Below are 26,177 nucleotides of genomic sequence, written 5' to 3'. Positions count from 1 at the left end.
TTACCTGTAAGTGATTTGGAATTTGGGGACAGTTGTTTAATTACCTCTCTCTTATATCAGGGTCAGCAAATAACAGTCCATTGGGCAGATCTGTCCAACAGTCTAGTTTTGTACAGGCACAAGCTAAGACTGTATCTTAAAATTTTTGAAAGGTGGTTAAAAAGGTGGGGGAAAAAAATGAAATAGAGACTGTGTTGTTCTCAAAGTCTAAAATATTTGCTGCCTGAAATATTTACTCTCAGGCCCTTTATAGAAAAGATTTATCAGTCACTGTCTTACACTGAATAAACTGGTAATTGGAAAAATTGGGAATGTGACAGAGAAGAGGAAGTCAGGAAATGCATCATAGAATTATCCTGAAAATGGGGAGCATTTCAGTACCTGTAAGGGAGTTAAGTGGGGTGTAGGCAGAGATGGAAAGCTATGCTGCAGGCTGCAGAGCCAGTGAACAGGCCACTGAGGCCAGAAGATGTGATAATGGGAGGTTTCAGTACGGGGAAGAAGGGGGTAGGTAGAAGTCAGGGTATAGAGGGCTTTGAACAACTGAAAGAGAAATTCCGATGTTGTTTCATAAGCAGTTTTTGGTGAGAAGTAATGTCATCCATCCTAGTTTCTATTCCAGCTGTGAGCAGTGATTAAAAAGGGACAATGAGAAGCATTGGTTTAATTAAGTGGGACTTCTTACATCTCATGGAAGAGACGGGGTGCAAAAGTGGAGCTGTATTTGTGATAATTGACTGAAGGAGGTTTTATTCAGTAAATTCAAGAGATTTCAGACAGAATTGAGACGTGATTATTGGATGTGAATGAGGGAGGTGTCAACTGCTTCAAGCTGTGATCGCTAGAGTTAGAATGTCTGGGTTTAAGTCCCAGCTCTGTCACTATGGGCAAATTAGTTTAACCTCCGTGTTATTTCCTGATCCGTACCATATGGACTCCATGAGTAGATTGCGAGGGTAAGGATTAATGTGTTGCTTTGTATGTAGTGTTTGAGTTGACATCATGGCTTTCTTGGTCACCATTCTGTGTCTTCAGTTTCTAGTGTATAGTAGGTGTTTGATAAGTATCTTTTAAATTAAGTTAAATTTTATATCTGACAAACATTTTCAAGTTAAAATTAAGGTCTTTTTGAACTATTAAGCATAGGAATAGTTGGAGTCTTAAAAAAAGTTAAGTATTTGAGAGTAAAGATATCTAAAAATATGTTTTATACTTTAATTCAGAAGACAGAATGCAGCATTATAGAAGAAAGTATTAATTAACATTCAGTTGTAAAATTATATAACTGAGTATTAATGTTGCAACATTTAGTTAATAGTAAATTTTTATTTTTCAGGCGTTCATTTGAATTTTTAGATTTATTATTACAGGAGTGGCAGACTCACTCATTGGAAAGGTATGCATCGACTCTTCCGCCTCCACCACTCTCCCCTCCCCTTTGTCATCAGTTCTTTAGAAATTGATGGTATGGTTTTGCATTTTTCTCATTTTCGTTTATTTTTTTTTTTCTCATTTTCCTTTAAAAGTTATTTTTACTGATTTTCCTTTAAAGATGAGGTGCTCCTCTTACTCATTGCATCTGTGATTTTCTTCTTTGTGGGGTGAATGAGGGTCTCTTAGGTAAATGGGCAAGGTTATATAAGAAATTCCAGGTTAAATTGGGCAAGAAATTCCAGGTTAAATTGGGCAAGTATTTTAAAATGTATTTCTAGTCATATAAGATAGGTTTCCCAAGGTGCAATTAATCAAGTAATGAATGATTTAGGATAGAAGAAAGGCACTTCTTTTCAGAGCAAAGAGATAAAAAACGTGAGAGAGGTTTGTTGGCAGATTTCTCCACACCAGCTGTCAGGTGTCATTGGGCAATGTTTATCCTGGGCAATGTTTAATGAAGCTCTGCAGTGAGAAAAAGGAAAATATGGGCAGCTAGTCAGTCACTGGCTATTTGTATGGCTGTATTTCTCATTTGTTTCACATATGAAGCTTGGGATATACATGTATTTATGTTGAATACATTGCTGATTTTCCATTCTTATGGAAAGCATTAAATCTATTCACAACCCACTTTTAAAAAATAGAATATGTTGTTTACTGCAGGCATGATATAATTCCAGGTTTTCTTTAAGTTCTTTCATGGCAGCTGCTATCCAGTTTGGTTAGATTGTAACACTGTACTATTACCACATTTCTACACTGGTAAGTTAGTGAGGAACTGCAAGAAAGATTTTCTTTAATTCATGAGAAATTTAAAATTTTAGTACTGTTTATCTGGACTCCATATAAAAATAATTATGTTCAGGTTTATAATGTTTGACTTGTCAGAAGGAAACCATACAGGAGCAAAATACGTGGGGTGGATTATTAGGAGATCTTACTCTTAGATTCATTATTATATACTAGTTACCTTTATTCTCTCCTTTGCCTATTTGTGATTGATGTGTAATATATAGTATATAGGCAGTATCACTTGTGGTGAAATAAATAGTTTTATACACGAATCTAAAGGTACTTTATTTTATAGGCATGCAGCTGTCTTGGTTGAAACTATTAAAAAGGGAATTCATGATGCTGATGCTGAGGCCAGAGTGGAGGCAAGAAAGTAAGTCTATAAGGTATTTTTGTGGTGGTTTAAACATACTTTGATCTTTTCTTCAACAGAAATTATAGTGGGAGAATGAAAATATTGAAAGTGTCCCAAGTATTGTATTTGATTCGCTCTTTAGTGAAATGGAGATTGATTTTACTCCATTAAACCTGTACTGGTTGTCTTAACAGTTCATTTAGCCTTGTTGTTTATATATCCATCAGTATTCGTATTACATCATAACATATTCACTTTTGTTGTGAATAAAAATAACTAATTTACTGAGCATTTGTTATGTACCTGATACTTTCTAGGGCAGTAGGTATATGTTCTTTTCTAATCCTTGAAATGATCCAATGAAGGTGCTATCTCCTTTGGTAACTGAAGTTTGGAGATCTGGAAGTTTGCACAAGGCCACCCAAATTGTAAAGATTACAGTCAGGTTTTGAACTGAGATCTCCTCTTCTCAAAAACCTGTTGTCTTCCTCCAAAAACTTGTTTAATTTAGAAAGTATTCACTTGGCACATTGTGGCTGTATTAAAAACCTTTGGTGTTAAAAACTTTTGCTCATCTTGAATATACACAGTTTACAGTTAATGTGTAATCATGCACAGTTATTTCTTTAAGGTGTTGTGTTTTGTTTTTTTTTTTTTTTTTAGGAAAAACCCTTAAATTTTGTTGTTTATTTGTTTTACAGGACATATATGGGTCTTAGAAACCACTTCCCTGGTGAAGCTGAAACACTGTATAATTCCCTCGAGCCGTCATATCAGAAGAGTCTTCAGACTTACTTAAAGAGTTCTGGCAGCGTAGCATCTCTTCCACAATCAGACAGATCGTCATCTAGCTCCCAGGAAAGCCTCAAGTAAGGTCATATAAATGATCATTACTGATTACTTCCTCTTTTCAGCTCCACAGAGTTCCTTCAGTTGGATGGTTGAGTATCTGATTGCTTTCTTCTTAAAGCCTTGAAAGAATGGTGACTGAATGTGCTTTTTTCCTTTAGTCTGTTGCCTCAGGGGTTGGATTACATGCTTGTATAACTTTTTCTCTTTGGGTTCAGTTTAGGGATTCAAAATTTGTGCGAAAATGTTCAGACATGTTTTGTTAGAATATGTTGATGTCTTTGAGAAAGATTGGAAAGCACTAATTTGTATACTTTTTTTTAATACACCCAAAATAGTCCATATAGTAAGTAGCCCATTTCTCGGGCACTGCTGTGGAAGAATTATAATGGAGATTCAGAAATCGTCTTTAGAACTTCTACACAGCACTGTGTGACTGGTAAAAATGCCATTACTCTCTTTCCTCGTCTCTGGCATAGTTTGAGATTTCAGCAACTCCCTCCAGGGGGCAAAATTATCTATAGTGTCTGACTGACTTCTCTGTGACACCCCTCTCATCATTATGCTGGCCACCTCAAACCTTTGCTGCCTTGGCAGTTATACCCTATTTTTTGTTTCTCTAGCCCTATAAGATGGCTAAGATCCCTAGCAGTGGCCACAGATATCTGCAGATTTCTCCAGGGGAGAGAAGTTCACAGAATATCAGTCTGCCTCACTGTAGTTGCTGTGTCTTTAGGGTCTTTGCCCCCACAAAGACTGCTAGTTGCCTTGGCAACTTCCTCATCCAGGACAGGTACCATGGTGGGCAGGAGAGGTATCTGGGGCACAATTGCAGGAAGTACTCACAGGATCTTATGAGTACTGTAGTAAATAAGAGTTCAGTGACATATAAGTTTTCAGAGTAAAAGAAGATACGATTTGATTTTAAAAAATAATTATTGTAGGAATAATTGTACCTAAACTTGTATTTAAGTTTGTGGTAAACCCTTCACCCTGAATGAGCTCTGTTGCTTTTTTCCCCTTTACTCTTACGTGCTTTACTCAAACTTCGTATATGAGGTGGCTGAAGATCACTGTTAAAATGCAGAATCTGAATCAGTACATCTGGGATGGGACCTGAGATTTTTGCATTTTTTGCATCACACATTCCTAGGTGATGTCATTGCTTTTTGTCTATGGACCATTCTTTGAGTAGCAAAGGTCTAAATAAGATATTTTATCTTACTCTAGTCGAACATCTTTAAACATAAACAACTTTGAAATCTGTGAACTTGAATCAATCTGCCTCAACATAACGGTTTTAGGAGACAGTAATAAAATAATATTGGGTTTGATAACGAAATGCCAGATTTACCATTTAATAATAATAACTTAGGGCTTCCCTGGTGACTCAGACGGTAAAAAATTGGCCTGCAGTGTGGGACCCCTGGAAAATTCCATGGACAGAGGAGCCTTGTGGGCTGCAGTCTGTGGGGTCACAGAGTTGGACACAGCTGAGCAACTTACACACAGTAATAACTTAAGAATATTTTCAGTAGTCTGACATTAACCTCTCTTCCCCTCACGTTTAAAATTTGTAGATAAGGAATTCCCTGGCAGTGCGGTGGTTAGGACTGTGTGCGCTCCCTGTCACGGACCCAGGTTCAGTCCCTGGTCTGGGAACTAAAAAAGCCACCAGCCGACTTCTCTGGTGGTCCAGCGGTTAAGAATCCCCCTGCCAGCTCGGAGAATGCAGACCCGACCCCGGGTCTGGGGAGATTGCACATGCCCTGGGCAGCTGAGCCTGCGCCCTGCAGCCCGAGAGCCGCGACTGCTGACGCCGCGTGCTCTGGGGCCCGAGCCCTGCGGAGGCGCCGCCACACCGACAAGGCCTTGAGCCACAGCGAGGGGAAGCCGGCACAGCAGCGACGATCGAGCGCAGCCGGAGATGGAAAATTTTTAAAAGTCCCACAAGCCACACAGCACGACAAGCAAACGAATAAATCATTAATATGATAAAATAAAATAAAACTCATAGATACACTTTCCAGACCCTATTACGTACTTAGATATGTTTATTTTGGGGCTTCAGAGTACCATTGTAGTTAAAGGTAAGTAATCAGAAAAGATATTAAAGGAGGCAGTGGATTCTTTTGAAATGATTCTAATCATATTAATACATGTTACCCTCAGCAGTAGTTTGTAGCTTTGTTTCTCTTGCCGCAGACAGTAACACTTAATAGCACCACTGTAGATGGTGTTATATCTACAGAGTAATTGCTTGACTTGCCAGTGGCCACAACTGTTATGACTTAGATGCTGGAGGCTTTGGTTTCACTGAGTTCCCTGTGTACTGGTAATAATACTCCCTCTCTCTCCTTCCAAGTAAAATACCTCAGAATAAAATTGTTGGAGAGTGCCATTATTGAGTTCCCTGTTACAATATGTGTGCCAAGGACAAGCGTGAATAGCAGCCACCTGGTCCCTGATTCTGTAGAGCTTACAGTCTTCATTCAGTGCTAGTTATTTCATTTTTGCTTCACAGCTGATTTAGATGCCGTTGATACATGACAACTGTTCTGAAGTGATTTGTAAAAGAAAAATTGAAATCAAGTTCTTCTCAACTCTTCAGAAATCTCAGTGGTATTTCATTAAGTGTTGTCAGAAGAGTGATAAATTATTAAAAGTATTTCTTTTTACCTTACAGTCGCCCTTTTTCTGCAAAATGGTCTACAGCAAACCCATCTGCTGTGGCTGGAAGAGGTAAATTACCTTTTTAAGAGTCATAGCATATTTTACTTAATAAAGTAAAAGTGACTTTATAAATTAAAGTTACTGTGTGAAAAGCTTTTCTCACTCAGAGTGTCATCAAGAATTAATAAAGTTTTCCTTAAAAGTTTTTAAAGCACATTAGAACTGTTTAAAAGCTTAAACAGTTAAAAACAATAGCTTTTAAACTGTTTTAATGTGACCCACAAGAAGAAAATCATTTTACATAGTAAATACCACATATATACACTTTACTACCTGTGTTTGTATACCATATACATATACTACATACAATGTATTGTATGTAATTTTATACCTAGAACATACCTGTAATATGTAGTATATTATATGTCAGTATATGTGTATAGTATGGTCTGAAGTTCCAGGAAGTCTGCTTACCTTTACTTATGACACACTCTGTTTTTCTGTTCTGTTTCGTTTCTTTAAAGTGCCATCCTGACCCACTCAGTTAATTTCAGAGCCTTATGAATGGGCCATAACTCAGAGTTTATAAAACTCCTTATTAAAACTGAAAAACGAGCACCAGAAACTTAATGACGTAATTTGCATTGCCCGAGAAGGACAGAGCCTGAGTTGGTTTCTGAACTATCTTATCCCCGACTAGTGCTGCTTGCTTTATTTTTATGGTCGAACAGCAGCTCTGCTGTCGTCTGTTTATCTTGTGTAGCACTTCAGTTTCATGAATCAGTTGTAAATATCATCTTTTCATTTACCAAACAATCCTAGGAAGTTTTACAAAGTATGGTTATTTTTTCACATTTTTTTGGAAGGGGGAAATGAGGCAGAGAAATATTAAGAAAATTGTCCAAGATTTACTTGCAACAACATTGAAACTGAGGCATCCTGATTTTAAAGTACTTTTCTAGTATCCATATGGCCACTATTTCCTTTTTGGATCATCGTTCATTAGCTTGTGGTGATTTCAAGTTTATATAATTTTTATGCCATTTGCAATGATGTAAAATAATACAGGTTACCTTTCCTTTGTTTTTCATAGTATCAGCAAGCAGCAGCAAAGCCAGTTCTCTTCCTGGAAGCCTGCAGCGTTCACGAAGTGACATCGATGTGAATGCTGCTGCTGGCGCCAAGGCACATCACGCTGCTGGACAGGCTGTGCGAAGTGGGCGGTTAGGTGCAGGGGCCCTGAATCCAGGTTCCTATGCATCACTAGGTAAGATAGCTCACTATAGAAATTGTACTGCATTTTCTCCCTGGTCTCAGGAAACTAGTGAACCATTGTCAATTTCAGTAACTCATCATGATGATATCTTTATCATCTTTATTTCATTCTTTCTAATTATGAATAGTCCATACATTTTATATGATTCTGTCCTTGGAATGTAGTTCTGAGATATCTAAAATGCCTTATTTCTCCTTCTCTTCCTAATCATCTTGATCAAAGGAACAGTTCTTGATTCCTTGATTTGCCTGTAGAATTTTCACAGTTCTGCACTACTGCCACTTTCAGCTGCTGGTTACTGAGGAAGTTTGGCCTAGTACCCAGCTTCTCCATTCCCCTTCTCCTATCTCTGTTCCCTTCCCAAGAAGGTAAAGGCTTTTGGGAATGTGGGAAAACTGCAAAGCTTAATCATAATCAAAGCTTAAAACATACATCCCCAAAGCCATTCAGAGTTTGTTTTTTATATCCATCAGCCTTAAAAATTTCAGGTTGGTTAGCCGTATTATTTGTCTTACTTTTGTGCTTCATTTTCCTTTCTCTTGAGTAGTGGTAGAACACTAGGCAGGCAAACCATTGGCAGTCGCAGGAAGGGCAGAGATTCTGGGTGTGTGTGCAGCACATGATAAAGGTGGCGTAGCTGCATCCAGTGAGGAAAGCATGATATTCATCAAATGGTGTTTAGACACATGGCTTGCAATCTGGTACAAAACTAGGTTAGAATCACATTTTACACTGTATAACAGTTTATTCCAGGTGACTAAAAAGTTGAACAAAAATATAAAGCAACTTGATGAAAACATAATAGTTGAGTATTCATCTAGTCCCAGGTTGAAGAAGACATTTCTAAGCATAAAAGCCAAAAAACCATGAGGGAAAAGTCCCTCAGGTTGAAATCTGAGTGTAAAAATATAAAACAAGTGGCTGAAAACAGAAAGGGAAAAAAAAAAAGGTTTTGCCACGTACTGCAAAGAAAGCTAAAATGTCTCCAAGTTTTATACATCTTGGGAAAACAGATGAGCTTATTTTTGTAGAAAAAAAAACTTTTATATATATCAAGAAAATCATATTTCAGAGTTGCCACCAAAATATCAGAACAGATATTAAACCTCATTTGTACTCAAACAGATGCAAATTGACCTGTAAATAAAACAAGAAAGTTTAAGTTAATGACTGCTAGTCATAAAGAATGCGGTTAACAGTACAGATGTGAAATCATCATGGAGCAGTTTTATTTGAGTGGCATTTTCATGATACCCATGAAACTTTTAAAAAAAATGTTCGATGTTTTGCGCCTATAGTCCAGTGGTTTTAGATAACTATGCCAAGAAATAAAAAGAACATTTATTATGTTTTTAATGATGTATTAGATTCAAGTTTGATATGTTAAAAGGGGAAATGTTTAAGTTATGGCATACCCTTATATATGCCATGTAGCCACTGACAAGTCATATTTTTAATAAAGATCAAGTGATGTATCCTACCAAAAAATGTATGATAATTTCATCATTTTGTCTACATACATAGATGAAGGACTGGGCAAATATGGTTTTTTGTAAGATTCATTTATATCATTGCATGTAGCTAAAGTTCCTTTATATTTCTATATACAATGTTATATTGTATGAATATATCATAATTTAGTTTTCTGTTGGTGGCCGTCTTGGTTGTTTCCTGGTTTCTTTTTGTTATTATGAATAATACTTAGGAACATTTTTATTTATAGGACTGGACAAAAATGTTGACAAAGATGTCAACAGTGGGTTGATCACTGCTTTTAATTTTCATAAAACTTTTCTGTATTTGAAACATTACCTTGCTAGAGATGCATTATTATTTCAGTATATGAAAATCAATCAATATAATATACCTTGTAGTAGAACAAAGGACAAAAACCACATGATCACTAGATGCAGAAAAGGCATTTGACAAATTCTGTCACCCTCTTATGATAAAAATACTCAATAAACTAGGATAGAAGAAACTTTCTGGGCCTGATAAAGATATCTGTGAAAAATCCACAGCTATCATATATGACATGATGAAAGACTGGATGCTTCCCTGAAAATCAGGAACAAGATAAGGATGTCCACTCTTGCCCTTGGTAAGAGCATTGCCGTGGAAATTCTAGCCAGGTCAGTTAGGCTAGAAAAAGAAATGAAAAATATCGAGATTGGAAAAGAAGTAAAACTTGATCTTACATATAGAAAACATGATCATATATATAGAAAATCCTAAGAAATTCACAAAAAACTATTAGAGCTTATTAATGAGTTTAGCAAAAGTTGTAAAAGATAAGATCAATGTGCAAAAATCAGTTGGATTTCTAGGTAGAACGCTTTACCACCTGAGCTATGGGAAAAGCCCTCAGTTGGATTTCTAAATGCTAGCAGTGAACAGTCTGAAAATAAAGTAAGAAAGCAACTCCAAAGACAATAACCTCAAAAAGGAAAAATACTTAGGAATCTATAACAGAAGAACTGTAAGACTTCTCTAGGAATAACCACTCCTGTGTTTCTCCTTTACTCTCACACTCACACTGCTGACACTAATGTGTGGAATTTCACACCAAGCAATTCTCAGCCAACAGCTGGGTATCCTTCAATGCAATTCACTTGTGACATAATCTATATTAACACAGGCCTCACAGGTTAAAGGCTCCCGCCCTGACTCACCCACTTCAGACGTCACCTGCAAGTGCAGGTTGTTACCTGTGCTTCTGACCAACTGGCTATAAGTCAGAGGTGCCCTTGCCCCCCTCCTTTACAGAGGGTATTGAAGGATATGAATGAGCAGTCGGATGAAGAGGTATCGGGGATGAGGTCTGGAAAAGTCTGAAGCCCAGAGCTTCTTTGCCTGTGGAGTTGCAGTGTACCACTCTGCCGGTGTATGGCTGAGCTCACCAGCCAGAACCTCTGAATCTTGTGCTTTTGGCACTTTTATGGAGGCTTCATCACACAGTGTTAATTGATCATTTACGTGGTCTCCAACTCCACGCCCCTTCCCAGAGGATGGAGGATGGGCTGAAAATTTCCAGGCTTCAGACCATGGTTTCATCTTTCTGGGACCATCCCACATCCTGAAGCTATCCAGGAGCCCACCAGGAAATGCCTCATTAGAACAAAAGACACTCCTGTCACCCAGGAAACTCCTCGGAATTTAGGAGCTCTGTCACACACCAGGCTTCCCTGGTGGCTCAGATGGTAAAGCATCCGACTGCAATGCGGAGACCAGGGTTACGCACCAGGTCACCAGCAGTAAATATTAGAACTAAAGGTACTCCATCCTACCACCAAAGAAATTACAAGGGAGTTCGGAGCTCTGTGCCAGGAATTAGGGCCATATGTGTGTTTTCTTTCGCATTTGTACACTGAAAACTACAGCACATTGTTAAGAGAATTTAAAGATCTAAATAAATGGAAAGACATTCATTGTTAAGATAGGAAATTGACCTATGGACTCAATGTAATCCCTCTCAAAAGTCCAGCTGCCTTTTTACAGAAATTGACAAACTGCTCCTAAAATTCATATGAAAATGCAAAGGATCCAGAATAGATGAAATGATCTTGGGGAAAAAAAGAGCAAACTTGGTATACTCACACTTTCCAATTTCTGTACTTCAAAGCTACAGTAATTCAGTCTATGTGGTACTGGCATAAAGATAGACATATATGCCAATGCAAAGTGTTGAGAGTCCAGAAATAAACCCATATATCTCTGATCAGTTGATTTTCAACAAGGGTGCCAAAACCATGCAGTAGAGAAGAATTGTTTTCAACAAATGGTGCTGGAACCACTGGATAACCACATGCCAAGAAATGAATTTGGACCCCTACCTCATACTGTATCCAAAATATTAACTCAAAATAGATTAAAGACCCAAATGTAAGAGCTACAGCTATAAAGCTCTTAGAAGGAAACACCTATATAAATCTTCATGACCTTGAATGATGCGATGTTTTCTTAGATACTTTACCAAACACACACAACCGCAGAGAAGCTTTATCAAGCTTGGACTTCATCAAAATTGAAAATTTTGTTTCAAAGGGTACCATCAAGAAAGTGAAGAAAAAAAAAAAAAAGTGAAGAGACAACACACAAAATAGAGAAAATGTGCAAATCATGTATCTGATTAAGGACTTCGACCTCAAATATATAGAGAATTTTTATAACTAAGTAACAAAAAGACAATTCTGTTTAAAAAATAGGCAAAGGATTTGAATACACATTTCTCTAAAGACAATATACAAATTACCAATTAAAGCACATAAAAAGATGCTCAACATCATTAGACATTAGGGAAATGAAATTCAAAAGCACCTCTTCATACTCACTAGGATGGCTGGTGAAGATATGGAGAAATTGAAACATCACATACTGCTCATGGAGTGTAAGCAGAACCACCCTGGGAACAGCTTTGCAGTTTCTCAAAAAGTGAAACATAGAGTTATGATGTGACCCAGCAGTTCCACTCCTAGCTGTTTACCCAAGACATATGAAACATATGTTCTCATTAAAATATATACATGAATAAATGTTCAAGCAACATTATTCATAACAGCCCTAATGTAGATACAGTGAAACGGAATGTTAGCCATAAAAAGGATCATATTACATAAAAATGAAATACTAGTGCATCCTCTAAGATGGATGGAACTTGAAAGCATTATAAAGTTAGGTACAAACTGGCACATTTTATGATTCCATTTACATGAAATGCCTAGAATAGGTGAATCCACGGAATCATAAATTAGTTGTTGCTAAGTGATGGGAGTTGGGAAAAATAGAGGGTGACATCAGTGGGTGTAAGATTTCTTTTTGAGGTGATGAAGGTGTTCAGGAATTGGATATTTATGAGGGTTGTGCAGTCTTGTGAATATATTAAAAGCACTGAATTGTGTACTATGAAAGTTAATTTTATGGTACATGAATTATACATTAATTTTTTAAGTGGGGAAAATGGGAAACAAAATTTACCCATTGTGAGTCTTAACAATAAAAACATTTCATAGCTTTTATTTTTTAGTACTAGGAAAAAAATACTCAATTTGAAATGTTTTAATGTGAATTTGAAAGCCATTTGCCGCAATGTTTTTTTCATAAGAAAGTCATAACAGTGCCATGAGATTCCTTAATTTGTTTCTTTGGTTCCTTAAGGTTTGAAGGGCATGTTTGCTTTCTTACAGAAGGGAAAGGTACCCTCTGTCTTCTTTTTTTTCATTCTGACCCAGGCTCACCCTCAGGGACAATGAGATACTTTCCTGTGGCTCTTTCCAGGGCTTAAAGAATAGATTTTCTCATCCTTTCTATTTCTGTGTCTTTTTCTCTTTTCCTTCCTGTCTTCCTTCCTTCCTTCCCCCCCTCCTTTCCTCTCTTCTTCCTTCCTAGACGCCCTCCTCCCCTCTTTCTCACCTTTCTTATACAGATGTGACTTGTGTTTTCTTTGTTTTCTTCACTTTGATTCTTGTTTATTATAGCTGCACATTTATGGATCTAGAGATGATATGCTTCTGTATTGAAATAGTCTCTCGGTCCATCAGCAGGTTGCTAAAGGATAAGCAGCTGAAAGCTTGTCGAGTTCTATGCATTCTGAGTTTGACATCGCTGAGACATCAACCTGGAATTGTTTTGGAGGCACAATAGTATATGAGAAAGAATTACGTACAGTGGCAGAAAACTCAGGAGAGATCTGTGCTTGAGATTAGATCCAGAAATGATTAGAGATTGTTCTTATTATAATCTTTCAATATTAAACTCAATACATTACTTAAAGCAGTTGTCACTGGGTTTTTCCTCCACTAAAGTACTGAATCCTTTTGACAGTGGGATATGATGAGTGTTTTGAGGTTTACCCTTTAAAACTTTATCCTGAAGAAGAAGTTGGGTAGAATGGGAGACAGGAATTTCTGTTAAGGAAGCCTGGATATATCTATGCCAAATTTATGAGTATTTGTTCTCAATGGCTAGGTTTGTGAGATTGTCTAAAGGAAAAAAAAGGAAATGGTTTCAGTGGTGTCATGTGACAGAAGTAAGACTTCTGTTTATTGAGGAAGAAGTTGGAAGGAGAGTCTGCGTAAATTATCCCTATGCTTAATGGTTGAGAAGAAAGGAAAAAACATTGTAGGAATTATCCATAAAGGTTAATGAACTTTGTTTTTTAAAATTGAGGGAGTTACATATCTTTGTATACTAAGTTGGTAGGATCAGTAGAGAAGAAAAAGTTAAAATGCAAGAATGAGAAGAAATTGCTTATGGCCAGAATTCTTGTGAGAGGCATAAGGAATAGGGTGTATAGCACTAGGGAGTTAGCTTTGGATGTTGACGGGTCATCAGCGTCACTGAGGCAGGAGGAAGAAAAGGAAGGAGGAGGTAGATTCACATGTCTTTGGGGCAGCTGGGCGTGGCGAACGCATGTCATCAGGAGTTTGTGGTGTCTGTGTTTTCATGTTTGAGGGAACAGAGTCAGGACACTGTGCTAATTAAAAGCAGGATGTCTGAGAGGTGACTTGAGGTGTGGACCAGCTTGTTGAGGGGTCACAAGAGGTGGGGTGCTCCTCTGGCCTTCCTGCAGCCACCCACACATTTAAGAGACTTGCTGGAAGAACTCACACGACTTGGCTGTACTCACGACTGAGGTTTATTAAAGCAAAAGGACACACCTCAGGATCAGCAAGGGAAAACAACCCATTGGGCATTCTGAAGGCGTCGAGGCATGGGCTTTCAGAGTTATCCCTCCCAGAGGCAAAATGATGGGCTGTATGAAACATGCTCCTTCCTCCGGCAGTGACTGTAGAATATGTGCATGGTGTTTCTGCCCAGAGAGACTCACTTAAGACTCAGCCCAGGGTGAGGGTAAAAGGGGGGTAGTTAGGTAAGCACTGCCATACACCCAGCCACAATTATCAGCATCTGTTCTCCCAAAAAGAGAGCAAGTATTCCCCATAAATCACATTATCTGCAAAAACAGTTCAGGCATGTTCCTTTAACAGGAATGCAATACCTTGTCCCCAACACTGAAACAATCAGGATCCAGAACTAACTTCCCAACGGCCAGCTAAGGGCCAGCCCTGTAACTAGGCTCTTCTTAAGAGTATCAGGTCTGCTATGTTAATAATTTTCTGCACAGTCACTCAAGGCCAAGCCTGATGATTACCCTAGTTTCTAGCAGTGCTTTTATGCATGACTTTGTGGTTTTATAGTTGTCTCTGTTGGGGCACCTCAGTGTAGTGGGGTAGAAAATTAGAGTTGTTTGATTTATCCATATTTCAGAGCTTACAGGACCAAAAGTACTAGGAAAGGATGGGGTGAGGAAGCAGCAAGGCAGTAGAAGGAAGATAATGACGGAAGAGCTAAATTTAGAGTGGAATTTGGGGGTGTGCTCTAGTCTATAGAGGAAGAAGGAAAGCAAGGCGAACTGTCTTAGATTATGAGAGGCTCAGCAGACCCAAGCAGGAGGTTTGTCTGATGGTGGAGGCGTCCAAGGTTGGAACATGGGCTTTTCTAACTTCTCTAGGCAAATAAAAATTAGACGTATCATCAATTCAGTTCTTTTTTTTGGGGGGGGGGGGATCTTTGTCTCACAAAGGAAAACTTATTTAATCTAGTATGTTTTAATTGAATAAAAGGTTCATGTCTGTGCTGTGAATTCTGTCTTCTTAAAAATAATGTTTTCCAGGGGTTATAAAATCTTTTTCTAATATACCAAGTTTTCCTCTGTTCTTTGCTTGCTCTTTCATCAAAGAGGATACTTCTGACAAGATGGATGGTAAGAACTTCCTTTTCTAATTCTACTAAAAAATTTTATGGTTCTTGGATTCTATGAATATCTTTGTTCTCTTAATTTCTGAAAATAGACTGCTTAGTTAGCAGCAGTCTTAATGTGAAAATGGTTCTGTAATTCTCTGATTGAATTTGGGGTTAGACATATCCATTTTGGGTTTCTCAGTTTATTCAAATACTAGATTACTGTTTGAACTTCTTTTAACCTGAGCCCTTAGAATATTCTGGATTTCTCAAGTCTTTCTCAGAAATACTAGATTCAGGAGAAAGGAGTCTCATAAGTAACATGATTCAATTCTTTAATTTACTAACCTCTGCTATAGAGAGACAGATGACATATTATACAGTTTCATATGTCTCCTCTGGTGGCTCAGGGGTAAAGAATCTGTCGCCAGTAGGAGACACATGAGACTCAGGTTCGATCCCTGGGTCGGGAAGATCCCCTGGAGAAGGAACTGACAACCCATTCCAGTATTCTTGCCTGGGGAAATTTCATGGGACAGAGGAGCCTGGCAGGCTATGGTCCATGGGGTTGCGAAAGAGTCAGACACAACTTAGCGATTAAACAATAATAACAGTGGTCATCTATGAAAATGAAATGCTAGGTACAGATGCTGTCTTTTTAAGAGTGTGTTTCAAATGAACATTTAATCAAAATTGAACTTATTTTGAGCTGTACCTTTTAAGTTTCATTATTTAGTTTTATCTTTAGTTGCTTGATCCAATATGATAACTTTTATCTGTATGATTTTTGTCTAGTACTGGACTGTATTATCCATACTTTCCCTTCACATTATCAGATAGTACAGTGTTATCTAGGAATTTGAACTTTTTTGTAAGAATTTGTAAGAAGATCATGAATCTGTAAGTCACAGTATGAGATCTAGGAAAAATGGAAAACTGTGTTTTTCTATCAATTATTACATAAACTCCGAAACTGGTATATCTTCCACTCTGATGATTTATTTAATCTTGACTTGGGTACATGAGTGTTATTTATAATTGGTCTCTGTGCTTCTCTTTATGTTTAATGTATTTCATAAATTTAAGAAACTATTAAATGAAAGAAAACCCACCAAGAGATAGTTTCTATATTTCAGACCATGTGATATCACTTCTATCACTGAGAGTCTGGATCCTTGAAAAACAAATTATTCTCACTTTCCAGATAAAAATTTTTCTTGTTTGGTTCAGAAACATCAGTCTGTTTGAGAAATCATCTGTGTTATATAATGTGATACTCTAACTGATGTTTAGTCCTGCGTTTAAAAAAAAAATCTATGTGCGCACACAGAGAGAAACATCTGTCATTGCTCTGTAACAGTAGTGAGTTCTGATGTTCATCCTCGATGTTTTTTGATTGTGCTGTGCAACTTGTGGGATCTCAGTTCCCCAACCAGGGATTGAACCCCAGACCTTAGCAGTAAAATGTGGAGTCCTAACCAGGATTCTCTTCACTTGGTCATTTTTTTGCTAGCTTTTACAACATCTTGGGGAGTACAAAAAAGCTTGACTAAACAGCTGATAGAGTCATAGGTAATGCTTTGATGAAAATAAGGCCTGGGTCATGGAGTTGATTCCCATGTTTGTCAGTTTCTAGTTCTTTCTTGGACTCCCTTTTGAAAATGCTCAGAAAGTATTCTTACACTGGAAAGATATATCGAAACATTTGTTTCAAAGAGATAAGTGACAGAGTTGTATCATTCTTGAGTAATTAGTTTTGTTACTTTTCTTCATTTAACATTTTCAGTATGAAATACAGCAGACAAACTGGTTTATTACAGAATTTTGCTATTTTCAGTTGTCTAGTTTTAACTCTTTTGTGCTGTGAGTCTTTAGGTCACCTCAAATTTTGTTTTATCTCAAAACCTTTTAAAAGCTAATTTAAGGCTATCAAACTAGAAGATATTTTTTTCTTTTGCCCTTTTATTTTCGTCTTGGGTGGGAGGCACAAGGAAAGTCTTAATATCAACATTGGCAGACTTTGTTGAAACGTTATTGTTTTATTTCTCTTATTTAGGAACAGCATCTGAAGATGGTAAGAATTAAACATTTTGTTAGTAACACAAAAATATTAATATTCTCATTATTAGGAATTAAACATTAAAAACTAAAATAGGCTACTTTCTTTGCAAATCCATAATTTGCCAGCTGTGCTAGCTTCCACATTTTGTGTTTGGTTGTGTTAGTTATTCATGTAGATTTTTTTTTAATCCTTCATCCTGGAGTTTTGTGTATCTTGAATTATCTCATGCTGGAAAAAACATAATTGCTTCACATGTTTAATAATACCTAGTATAAAGTTACAGTTTCATTTTTTCTATAGTGACATTAATGCTTTTCTTTTGTGTTTTTGTTTTTTAATTTTTGCCAGTTCATTTATACTTTGTGAGTGCACGCACCATTGCTTTATCATTGGAGTTTAAATATCATCCCATTTAAATGCATTTATTTTGTCAGCTTTTAAATGTATCTTTGATTTTGAATCAGTGCCTGGGGAATTGCATATGATTTGAATTTGGAAATACAGAAACCTTGCTAGATATAGTACTTTATTTTACTGAACCAGTTTACCTTTTTAAAAATACTTATTACTTTTCAATTTGGAGAAAGGAAAAACTTCAGTGTTTTTATTTATGCTACTTGAAGGCTATCTTATTAATTAAGCCTCTGATATGAAACACAATTTTTTCCTAAATTTTATGAGTGGCATTTTCTTGTAATACAACCAAGTAGATTTGACATTTTGATGGTCTCATGTTTACTCTGACATATTTGAAATATTTCATATTTTAAGTTTTAGAATACTTTATAGAAATGGTTTCTGGCACTGTATCATTATAATTTAGATGGTAATATAAAAAATAATTTATCCTAATAATTTATTCTAATTTCTTTATTATAACAGATAAATTTTGCATTTCAAAAATAATAATTTTCTTTCATTTTACTTCTTAGTCAGGAGAACATCATGCCCTATTCTAAGCAGACTCTGTAAAAGGGTGAAAGTCCTGAATCATGAGCTTTTTAGGGGCCTTGAAGAAGTTGATAGAATGAAAGGATCTACCACCTGTACTTCTCATTTTGCTTCATTTTATTCCTTTTTCTTAGTTATTCTCTTCTCTTCCCTCACTCATTTCATAATTTTGAAATTTTCCTTACCTTTAGATATGTTTTCTTAATTAATATTGCCGTATCAGGCTAGCCCGTAGATCGTGATTGCCCTTCAAGTTGTTCCTTTTAAGTGAAAACAATTCGGAACCCTTCTTCACAATCACGTGGGTGTGGGTTCCAATGTGATAGTGATTGAGGCTGTTGCTCGAGAACACCGAAGTACCTACTAGTAATATATTTTTGTTTTTTCTAATGACATTTCTTAAATTTCATAAATTTCTTAAGTTTACTTAAGCACTTCGATAAATAAGCATTCTCTCCTTTGGTTCAAGAACTCTAGAAACATTTCTATGCCTTGGTTTCATGGAGGTGGATGAAACAGTAATAGAGAAGGAAGGAATACTGATTGGAGGTAGAGAAGGAAATGTGTAGAGAAAGTGCCAACTCCTCTGTGATTGTTGTTTCCTCAAATAATTTTATAAATGGAAGTTGGTTGGTTGGGGAAGAGAATAGTAAACGTGCCCATGTACATCTGTAGTACTCTGATGTTTAGCACAGTATATAAAAAGATATTTTTTTAAAAAAGATATTTTAGCTAGTATTGTATCTTCTTGCAAATCCCTTCGGAAGTACGTTTTCAGTCAAAAAGACTGGGTTGTTGTTTCTAAGCTTAGGCTTGTATTTTAAACTATAGGCTGAATTTGAGAATAAATTAAATTTCATGGAAACTGAAGAAGTGCATGCATGTGGTAGTTATCTTAATTATAACTACTGGGCCAATAATATCAAACCGAGAATGGAGATCTTTTAGCTTGACTTTACTCTTACCCTTAAAGGAAAGTTAGTTTATGGTGCAACACATAAAAAACGGTATTTATTTTTAAAATTTCAAGGGAACTCTAATCTTTAAAGTGAAGTTTACAGTGTTAGAGAATTTAACAATACTTGAGAAGCACACCCAATTAGAAATTAAAGTGAGTCTTTTTTTTCCCCCTCATTACTAAATATTATAGAAAAATGTCTGTAGTTATCTAAATCATTTTATTCTTTAGGCCGGGTGAGAGCAAAGCTTTCAGCACCACTTGCTACTATGGGAAATGCCAAGACAGATTCCCGAGGAAGAAGTCGAACAAAGATGGTGTCTCAGTCACAGCGTATGTATTACCTATGAGTTCTCTCGTGTTTCTACTGTGTTAGGATAAGCGTGTTCTTTGTATGTTACTGTATTAGGAGATTGACCAGTGGAAAAAGACAAAACTAATTCCCGAAAAGACAAGCCACATACTGAGTTCTTGTTCTGTACTTTAGGTTCGTCATCACCTGACAAAAATGAAGGTATTTTTTTTCAATGTTTTGGGTCAGTTGTGCATGTTTTCAGACTTTTGGAGTGGGTGTTGTCTTGTCTTTGGTGTGTTATTAGGGCTGCATCATTGATACCTGCCACTTAGAAAGAGAAACTTCATCTGTTATACAGATTTTGCATGGAGATATTTTAAATAACACAAATCTTTTAGCATTAAGGTTTTCACAGTCTACTCAGAAACTTGTAAATGTGGAAAATTGTGCTTTTTAGGGGCAAAATAATTGCTGTATGTTAGCATCAAATCTGGTTGCATCTAGCTAATATTATTCAAGGACAGATATGTAGTATCCTTGTACTTTCCCTAAAATCCATTAGAATACAGTCAGCATTTTTGGCAGGTATATACTGATTCATAAAGAGGAAACAAATTGAACAGTTTTGTTAATATTCCTTGTTCAATTTAAGATTTATATTTTTGCAATTTCACTGGAAGCTGAGTTTCTCATAAGCACAACTATTAAAAAGCACAATTTTGAATTCTAGGTAAAATGAATGATCCATTCCTCTATGTTCCTGAATAGTAATATATACATTTATGGCATCATTAAAAGAGATCTCCTTCCTTCTTTATCAAGAAATTTTCCTTAGTACATGTCTCTTAGAACAGGAATTTTTTCTAGGGAGGTAATTCTGGGGTTCTTCTTGATATCAATACTTGGCCATTTTAGAAAGAAATACATGTAGCTATCTTCTACTGTTCTTTAGATAATATTTCAGGATATAGATGCCTAGTTCGTCTTTTTTAACTTGATTCTTGAATCTTGGTATTAGGGAAGGGAGCTGGGCTTGGAGGGCGCCAGGAGATGATTAGACAAGTCCAGCCTAGCAGATTCTCTTCTTTCCACAGTCAAAAAATCCAGTCAGGGTAAAGATTGGAGCACTCAACAAGAGCCCTAAAAAGAAGCAGGAATGCTCCAGTAAAATTGGTCGGCAAATTGAGGATTATTTACAAATAGGAAAAATGGCAAATGCCTTCTGGGTAAGGGCTCTTTCCCCAACCAAATTAGGAGTAGATCACATCACATTCTTCCCTGATCTTGTGTATTTTTAGAGTAATTGTTTAAAGTAACTTAATCTTTAGCAGTGTAACACATAAGTTTAGAGCCTTGCTCTTCCAAATGTGATGCCCAAACCAGCATCAGCATCACCTGGGAAATGCACACCTGAGAAATTCACCACAGGTGTACTGAATTCAGTCTTTAACAAGATCATTAAGTGATTTCTGTTATAGTCAAGTCTGAGAAGTATTGATTTAGATCATGTATCTGGAGCCGTACTTCCCAGAGTTGATCATGGCTATTCCAGGTTATTTAAAGTTGTTATATTTCTGTGTACTTCTAATATAAACAGTAAAATGAAGAGGATAATCTTAACAGGATTGTTGTGAGGATTAAATTAGTATATTTGCCTGAGCACAAAGTACATGCTCTATATTTTAGCTGATAAAATTGATCTCCTTGTTTTTCTTACTGCAATGTCAACTGAATTTTATACTCCTGTTGTGCACTTTTCTATACCTTGTTAGTCTTACGGCCTTCAGGAAACAAAAATAATGGTGAAGGAAATTTAAAGCATAAGGAAAAGTAAAGATAGCAACCAGAGACTGTATCTGGTATCTTAAGGATAAAACTCAATTTCATGTGAGGTATTTTACTGAGTTTTCTTCTAAAGTAATACTAAGACTGAACTCATGGCAGAGATTCAAAGTGCTTTGTGTATGATTTTTTAATGTATTACTTAAGGACCTCCATTTTAAGTATATCATAACTACTGATCATATCGAGAATATACAATAATTTTTTTATATTTGGTCTTTGACATTGAAACCCTATGCACAGTACTTCAAATCCTCTCCTAGAGTGTGAGAACATAATAATAGGCTTTTAGACCCAGTAAGATTTTAAGATCAGATAACTTTCCCACAGTAAAATCACTTAGGTTTTAAATCATACTGGTGGGTTTTTATTTGCTTGCTTATATATTTATTTGAATAACTGTTTCATTTCAAATTCTTTTGAAAAAAGATATTGCTGCTTTATATAATTTGATTCAAGTCTCTTTACACACATCTACATAGAAATATTACTGTGATCTCCATCTTCACTTTGTTGTGAAGTAATTCACTAGGGTTTGCATGGTCTTTCCATATTTTTATATCACCATTTAGGGGAAAAAAAATTGTCTTGAGTCAAAGCAGGTATGTTCTAGCGGCTAACCAAAAATAAATTGAAAGCAGACCCAATGGAGGGACTTCCAGACTTAATTATTTACTCAAAGAGTGTGTCTTTTGTTGTTGGTAGTGACTGATTATGTACAAATGATTGTACAGCCTGTCAGAAATTTTGTCTCCCCACCCACCCTGCTACTGTTCAGTTTTTTCCCCTCAGTGTCTTAAGAAAGATAAAATCTGTAGCTTTTTCATGTAATTTTTCTTCAGCTAGAAGATGCTGTAATTCTTCCTTACCTATAGTTTTTAAATTAAATGTTTAAATAACAAAAATTTAAACATTTAATTATTTAGATTTTAGGCCTATCAGAAGAAAAGCTGAAAAATCTGCACTTTTACACCTTCATTTCATCTGCTTTGTACATTAGTGTCTGATTTCAGTTATCAGCTGTAAAAACTACTCAGTGTTCTGCTTTTGTTAAAGTTTGCTTTTTTTGCTTTAGGATTTTTAATTTTCAAAACTGACTAAAGCTTTCTTATTTCCATCTGCCATGCATTTTAAATCTGCTCCTTCCCTCTTCATGGATTATAACCCTTACCCTAATTCTGCCTTTACACTTGTTCAGGATCACAATCTGCTAATACCATTGGTGGTAAGAATCTATAGACTTTATATGTGCATCAGTTGTTTGATCATCTATTTTCATTATCAAGAATGGGTTCTATTCAGCAGAAATTCTTAACATCTAATATTCTATCATTTTGTAGCCATCATTGGGGTAAAAGTTCCCAATTAGGATTTTCCTGTGACCTGTCCTTATTTGTTACCAAAACCCTGGTTTTTAAAAATTATCCATGTTGATCCCACAAGTGTAAACATCCCAAAGCAGGGAAGCTTTAGTAATGCCTTGAAAGTATCTCATAAAAAGTACAAAACAATGTTTTGAAAACTTGAGGCAGCACAGGAGAAATTAGTTACCCAATTTCAAATTTTCATATTAGAATATTTTCTAGTAGCATGATATTGCTAGGTGCATCATACTCTTTTTTATCAACTGTGGTTTTCCTTGAAGACATAATTAACCTTTGTAGTTCTTTTGTTGGGGAAAGAGCCGTGATATTTTCTTCTTCTAAGTATGAATGATTGCAAGATGGGTTGTAGCACTTGAATATCATGCTGTTCATGGCGGTAGTGAAGAAGAGCATGAAATGATTAACACTGCCAATTGCATTTCTTAGGACAGGGCATGAATCAATTCAAATATATAGAGAGTGAGCTTGCATAGTTTTGATAAATTCAACAAATCTAGAATAGATGGAGTGATTACTCTTGCTTCTATACTGCATGTTTCTTCTCTGCTGAATAGATCCATATCTCAAGGAATTCTCCAGTTTCCTACCAACACCTTCACCTCCTAAACTTATATTGGTTTTAACAGAATAACATGTTGTATGTGGTCAGTTTATTATTTATACTTTTTATATTGTCACATCCCCATAAAATATTCCATCAGCTTACCTTGCATTGTGAGTTTGTGGCATGTTGGGTGTTTGGGTGTTTTTGGTGTGTATGTTTAGTTTAGATGCTGCATGGAGAAAATAGGTGCCTTGTGAGTATCCCTGAGGTTATGACTGAAAGAAACCTCATCTAAAGATTCTTCACCTGAAATGTCAGGGAACAATTAAAATGAACCATCATTTTTAAAGTACACTTGTGTAATTTCCCTGCAATAATTTAGAATTCTTTCTACACAAATAATAAATTGTCAATTTCATCATAAACATTGCTTTGTTTTACAGTATTGCTGTAAACAGCAGAAGATGAGTTTCATATTGTATATTGGTAAAGTTTAGGAATTAAGCATGAGTTTAAATTGTATTCAGAAACACAGTGCCCAGAAAACAGTAACAAGGGTCACAGATCAGCAACCCATGGATCATATCCAGTCTGCCTCTATTCATGTATTATTTGGTCTATACAACATGATAAAAATCAGAAAATTTCAGAGCTTTCACCAAAAAAAAAAAAATCCAAAAATATGGCCAGGACAGCCCTCAAGACAGGACAGGTTTGACCTAAAAAGTCACCACTCCCTCCCTTGAACTCAGCACTCCTTCCTCAGTGATGTTCCCTGCTTCTCCCCATTGACTTTGAGTCTTTAATCTTTGCTCTTTGGAAATGAAGCATGGCTGGGTAAGATGATACAAGGTGAGCAGTGACTGTGGAGAAGTGCCCAGCAAAGAGCAAACATTGCTTTCATGAAGTTTTATTTAAGTGCAAGTTTAACTTTTATAATGCTACTGTCCAGAATCTAGAGTTAAATTATACCTTGGACTTACCTAGCTTATTTTCCTTTTCAATGCAGACACAAAATGCTCTGATTGACAAGGAGCTTACCCCTTTAAAAACTAATTATACAGTTCTAGTTTAAATGCATGTTTCTTTTTTAAAAAGTCTTACCCCTGTCTCTGAGATTTTATCCAGCTCCCTCTCTCTACCTGACCACATCTTCTCTCTTCCAAGATTGAAAATTACTAGTTTTGAAAGAATCTACTTTCTTTGACATTTATTTGTCCATTAATCTTGTTCTACCCTCAGTACACATCTTCATGCCAGACTTTGGCCACCCAAGACCCCTTTTTTATTTGAAGGCAAATAGCAAAATCCGTTTCTTTTTTAGCTGGCCCAACTTTGTAAACATTTAAAATTTAATCTTGGGACTTTCCTGGCTTTCTAATGGCTAAGACCCCACACTTCCACTGTGGGGGGCACAGGTTCGATCCCTGGTTGGAGAATGAAGATTCTGTATGCCGCTCAGTGTTGCCAAAATAAATAAATAAAATTTAATCTTGTAAAAATTTTAAAATACGTGTAAGTAACAAGATAGACAACTTTGTTATGCCCATTTCAAGGCATCTCAACAGGCAAACTGTTTTAACAGGAAGCAAATTTTCATTATTATATTCTTAACAAGAATGTTATCAATAATAGAATTATTGTGTCCTTATAAATGTATAGCTTTAATAAATAGCTTTTTAACATATAGCTCTAGTTACATGAAATGTATTGTTAGATAAGTTATTTCTTTGGAAACCTTTTCTACTATTTATGTTCTGAAATCATAATAGTGTTTTCCTTATTAAATGTAACATCTTATATTCCCCAAAACTGAAAATATATTTACATGATTTACCATTCAATCCTAGTATGTGTGTATACATATATATATATATGTGTGTGTGTGTGTGTGTATATATATATATATATATGGTATATCTTTTTATTCCAGGTTTTCAGTATATATAAAGCTTCCTTAATCTATTTCCTTGGAACTTAGAACTTGCCATTATATCACAGGTTTCTCAGATGTACTTCTTGAATTTTTATCCTTTCGACAGAGATCTCCTAGAGTTCACAGGTTAACATCTATATGTATGTTTGGTGTTCAGCTGGCAGCCGGTCTGGGTCTCCAGGAAGAGTTCTGACCACGACAGCCCTCTCCACGGTGAGCTCTGGCGTTCAGAGAGTCCTGGTTAACTCCGCCTCCGCGCAGAAGAGAAGCAAGATCCCCCGGAGCCAGGGCTGCAGCAGGGAGGCCAGCCCGTCCCGGCTGTCAGTGGGTAAGGCTGTCGTGTCAGACGTGCGGCCTTGTGTTTCTTTTGTACCTCAGGCCTCGGCAGCACTGAGGACCGCGTTGAGGTCTTCTGAGTTTGAGGAAAACAGCTTCACATTCAAGGAGAAGTGAAATACAGGTTTAAAAATGAAATTAGATATCTTATCTTGGCAGTATTATTTCTGTTTTAAATCCATTTTTTTCTTTGCAGCTGTTGAATTTTAGTAAAATACAGTTTGCTCTTCTAATCACAAATAAACTAGAAGAGTATAAGCAAGAATTTTAACGGTATTCCTGGTAATGCTTCATCAAGAATCATTTCTTCTCATCCTTAGCAGAACTTGTTATTTATTAGCTTTATAAGAAAGAAAAGAATAAAACCAAAATGTCAAAAATACAAACCCTTCTCCTGTTTACTCCACTTCTGTGCTGCCGTTGCTTCACACCAGCCCGAAGCAGTCGGATTCCTCGGCCAAGCGTGAGTCAAGGGTGCAGCCGGGAAGCCAGCCGGGAGAGCAGCAGGGATACGAGTCCTGTGCGCTCTTTCCAGCCCCTTGGTGAGTGTCTGGGCTTCCCTGTTGTGTTCGCACCATCTGATAACCTCAAAAGACCCCGGATTTAGCTTTATCAACTGTATCTTTGCCTCTCTTTTCTGCCTTTTTAAGGACAGTCAGAGGGAGGTTACATGTTTGTGAAGTTCCTTTGACATTTACTTCTTTTAAATAAGCAAATTAGACATTAGATAAACAAATTGCCTTCATAGT

At 36.4% G+C, this 26,177-nt stretch overlaps 1 protein-coding gene and 1 long non-coding RNA gene across 41 annotated transcripts in view; one reads left to right on the top strand and one right to left on the bottom strand.

Moving 5' to 3' along the window:
- Positions 1-26,177, top strand: part of CLASP2 (cytoplasmic linker associated protein 2) — a 172,103-nt gene that overhangs the window by 95,090 nt on the left and 50,836 nt on the right. For 14 of the 40 annotated variants that reach the window (XM_070455347.1, XM_070455342.1, XM_070455345.1 and 11 more), the window contains 10 exons: positions 1,337-1,396; positions 2,522-2,599; positions 3,283-3,450; positions 6,117-6,172; positions 7,197-7,370; positions 15,118-15,141; positions 17,176-17,193; positions 19,322-19,423; positions 25,250-25,420; positions 25,863-25,970. In XM_070455347.1, the coding sequence (XP_070311448.1) occupies positions 1,337-1,396; positions 2,522-2,599; positions 3,283-3,450; positions 6,117-6,172; positions 7,197-7,370; positions 15,118-15,141; positions 17,176-17,193; positions 19,322-19,423; positions 25,250-25,420; positions 25,863-25,970 (959 nt within the window). Of the gene's footprint in view, positions 1-1,336; positions 1,397-2,521; positions 2,600-3,282; positions 3,451-6,116; positions 6,173-7,196; positions 7,371-15,117; positions 15,142-17,175; positions 17,194-19,321; positions 19,424-19,577; positions 19,605-22,425; positions 22,453-25,249; positions 25,421-25,862; positions 25,971-26,177 lie in introns of all 40 variants that reach the window. The other 26 variants (XM_070455339.1, XM_070455336.1, XM_070455331.1 and 23 more) reach the window with 7 other exon arrangements.
- On the bottom strand, positions 6,997-10,506 carry LOC139031196 (uncharacterized). Its single transcript, XR_011483588.1, has 2 exons — positions 10,052-10,506; positions 6,997-8,516 (listed from the first exon to the last, which is right to left on the bottom strand). It is a non-coding gene; the product is annotated as an uncharacterized lncRNA (long non-coding RNA).

Source organism: Odocoileus virginianus, chromosome 26 (assembly GCF_023699985.2).
Source record: "Odocoileus virginianus isolate 20LAN1187 ecotype Illinois chromosome 26, Ovbor_1.2, whole genome shotgun sequence".
Taxonomy (NCBI): Eukaryota; Metazoa; Chordata; class Mammalia; order Artiodactyla; family Cervidae; genus Odocoileus; species Odocoileus virginianus.
Note: the sequence above shows the minus strand (reverse complement) of the source record. Positions and strands in the feature narration are given on the sequence as shown.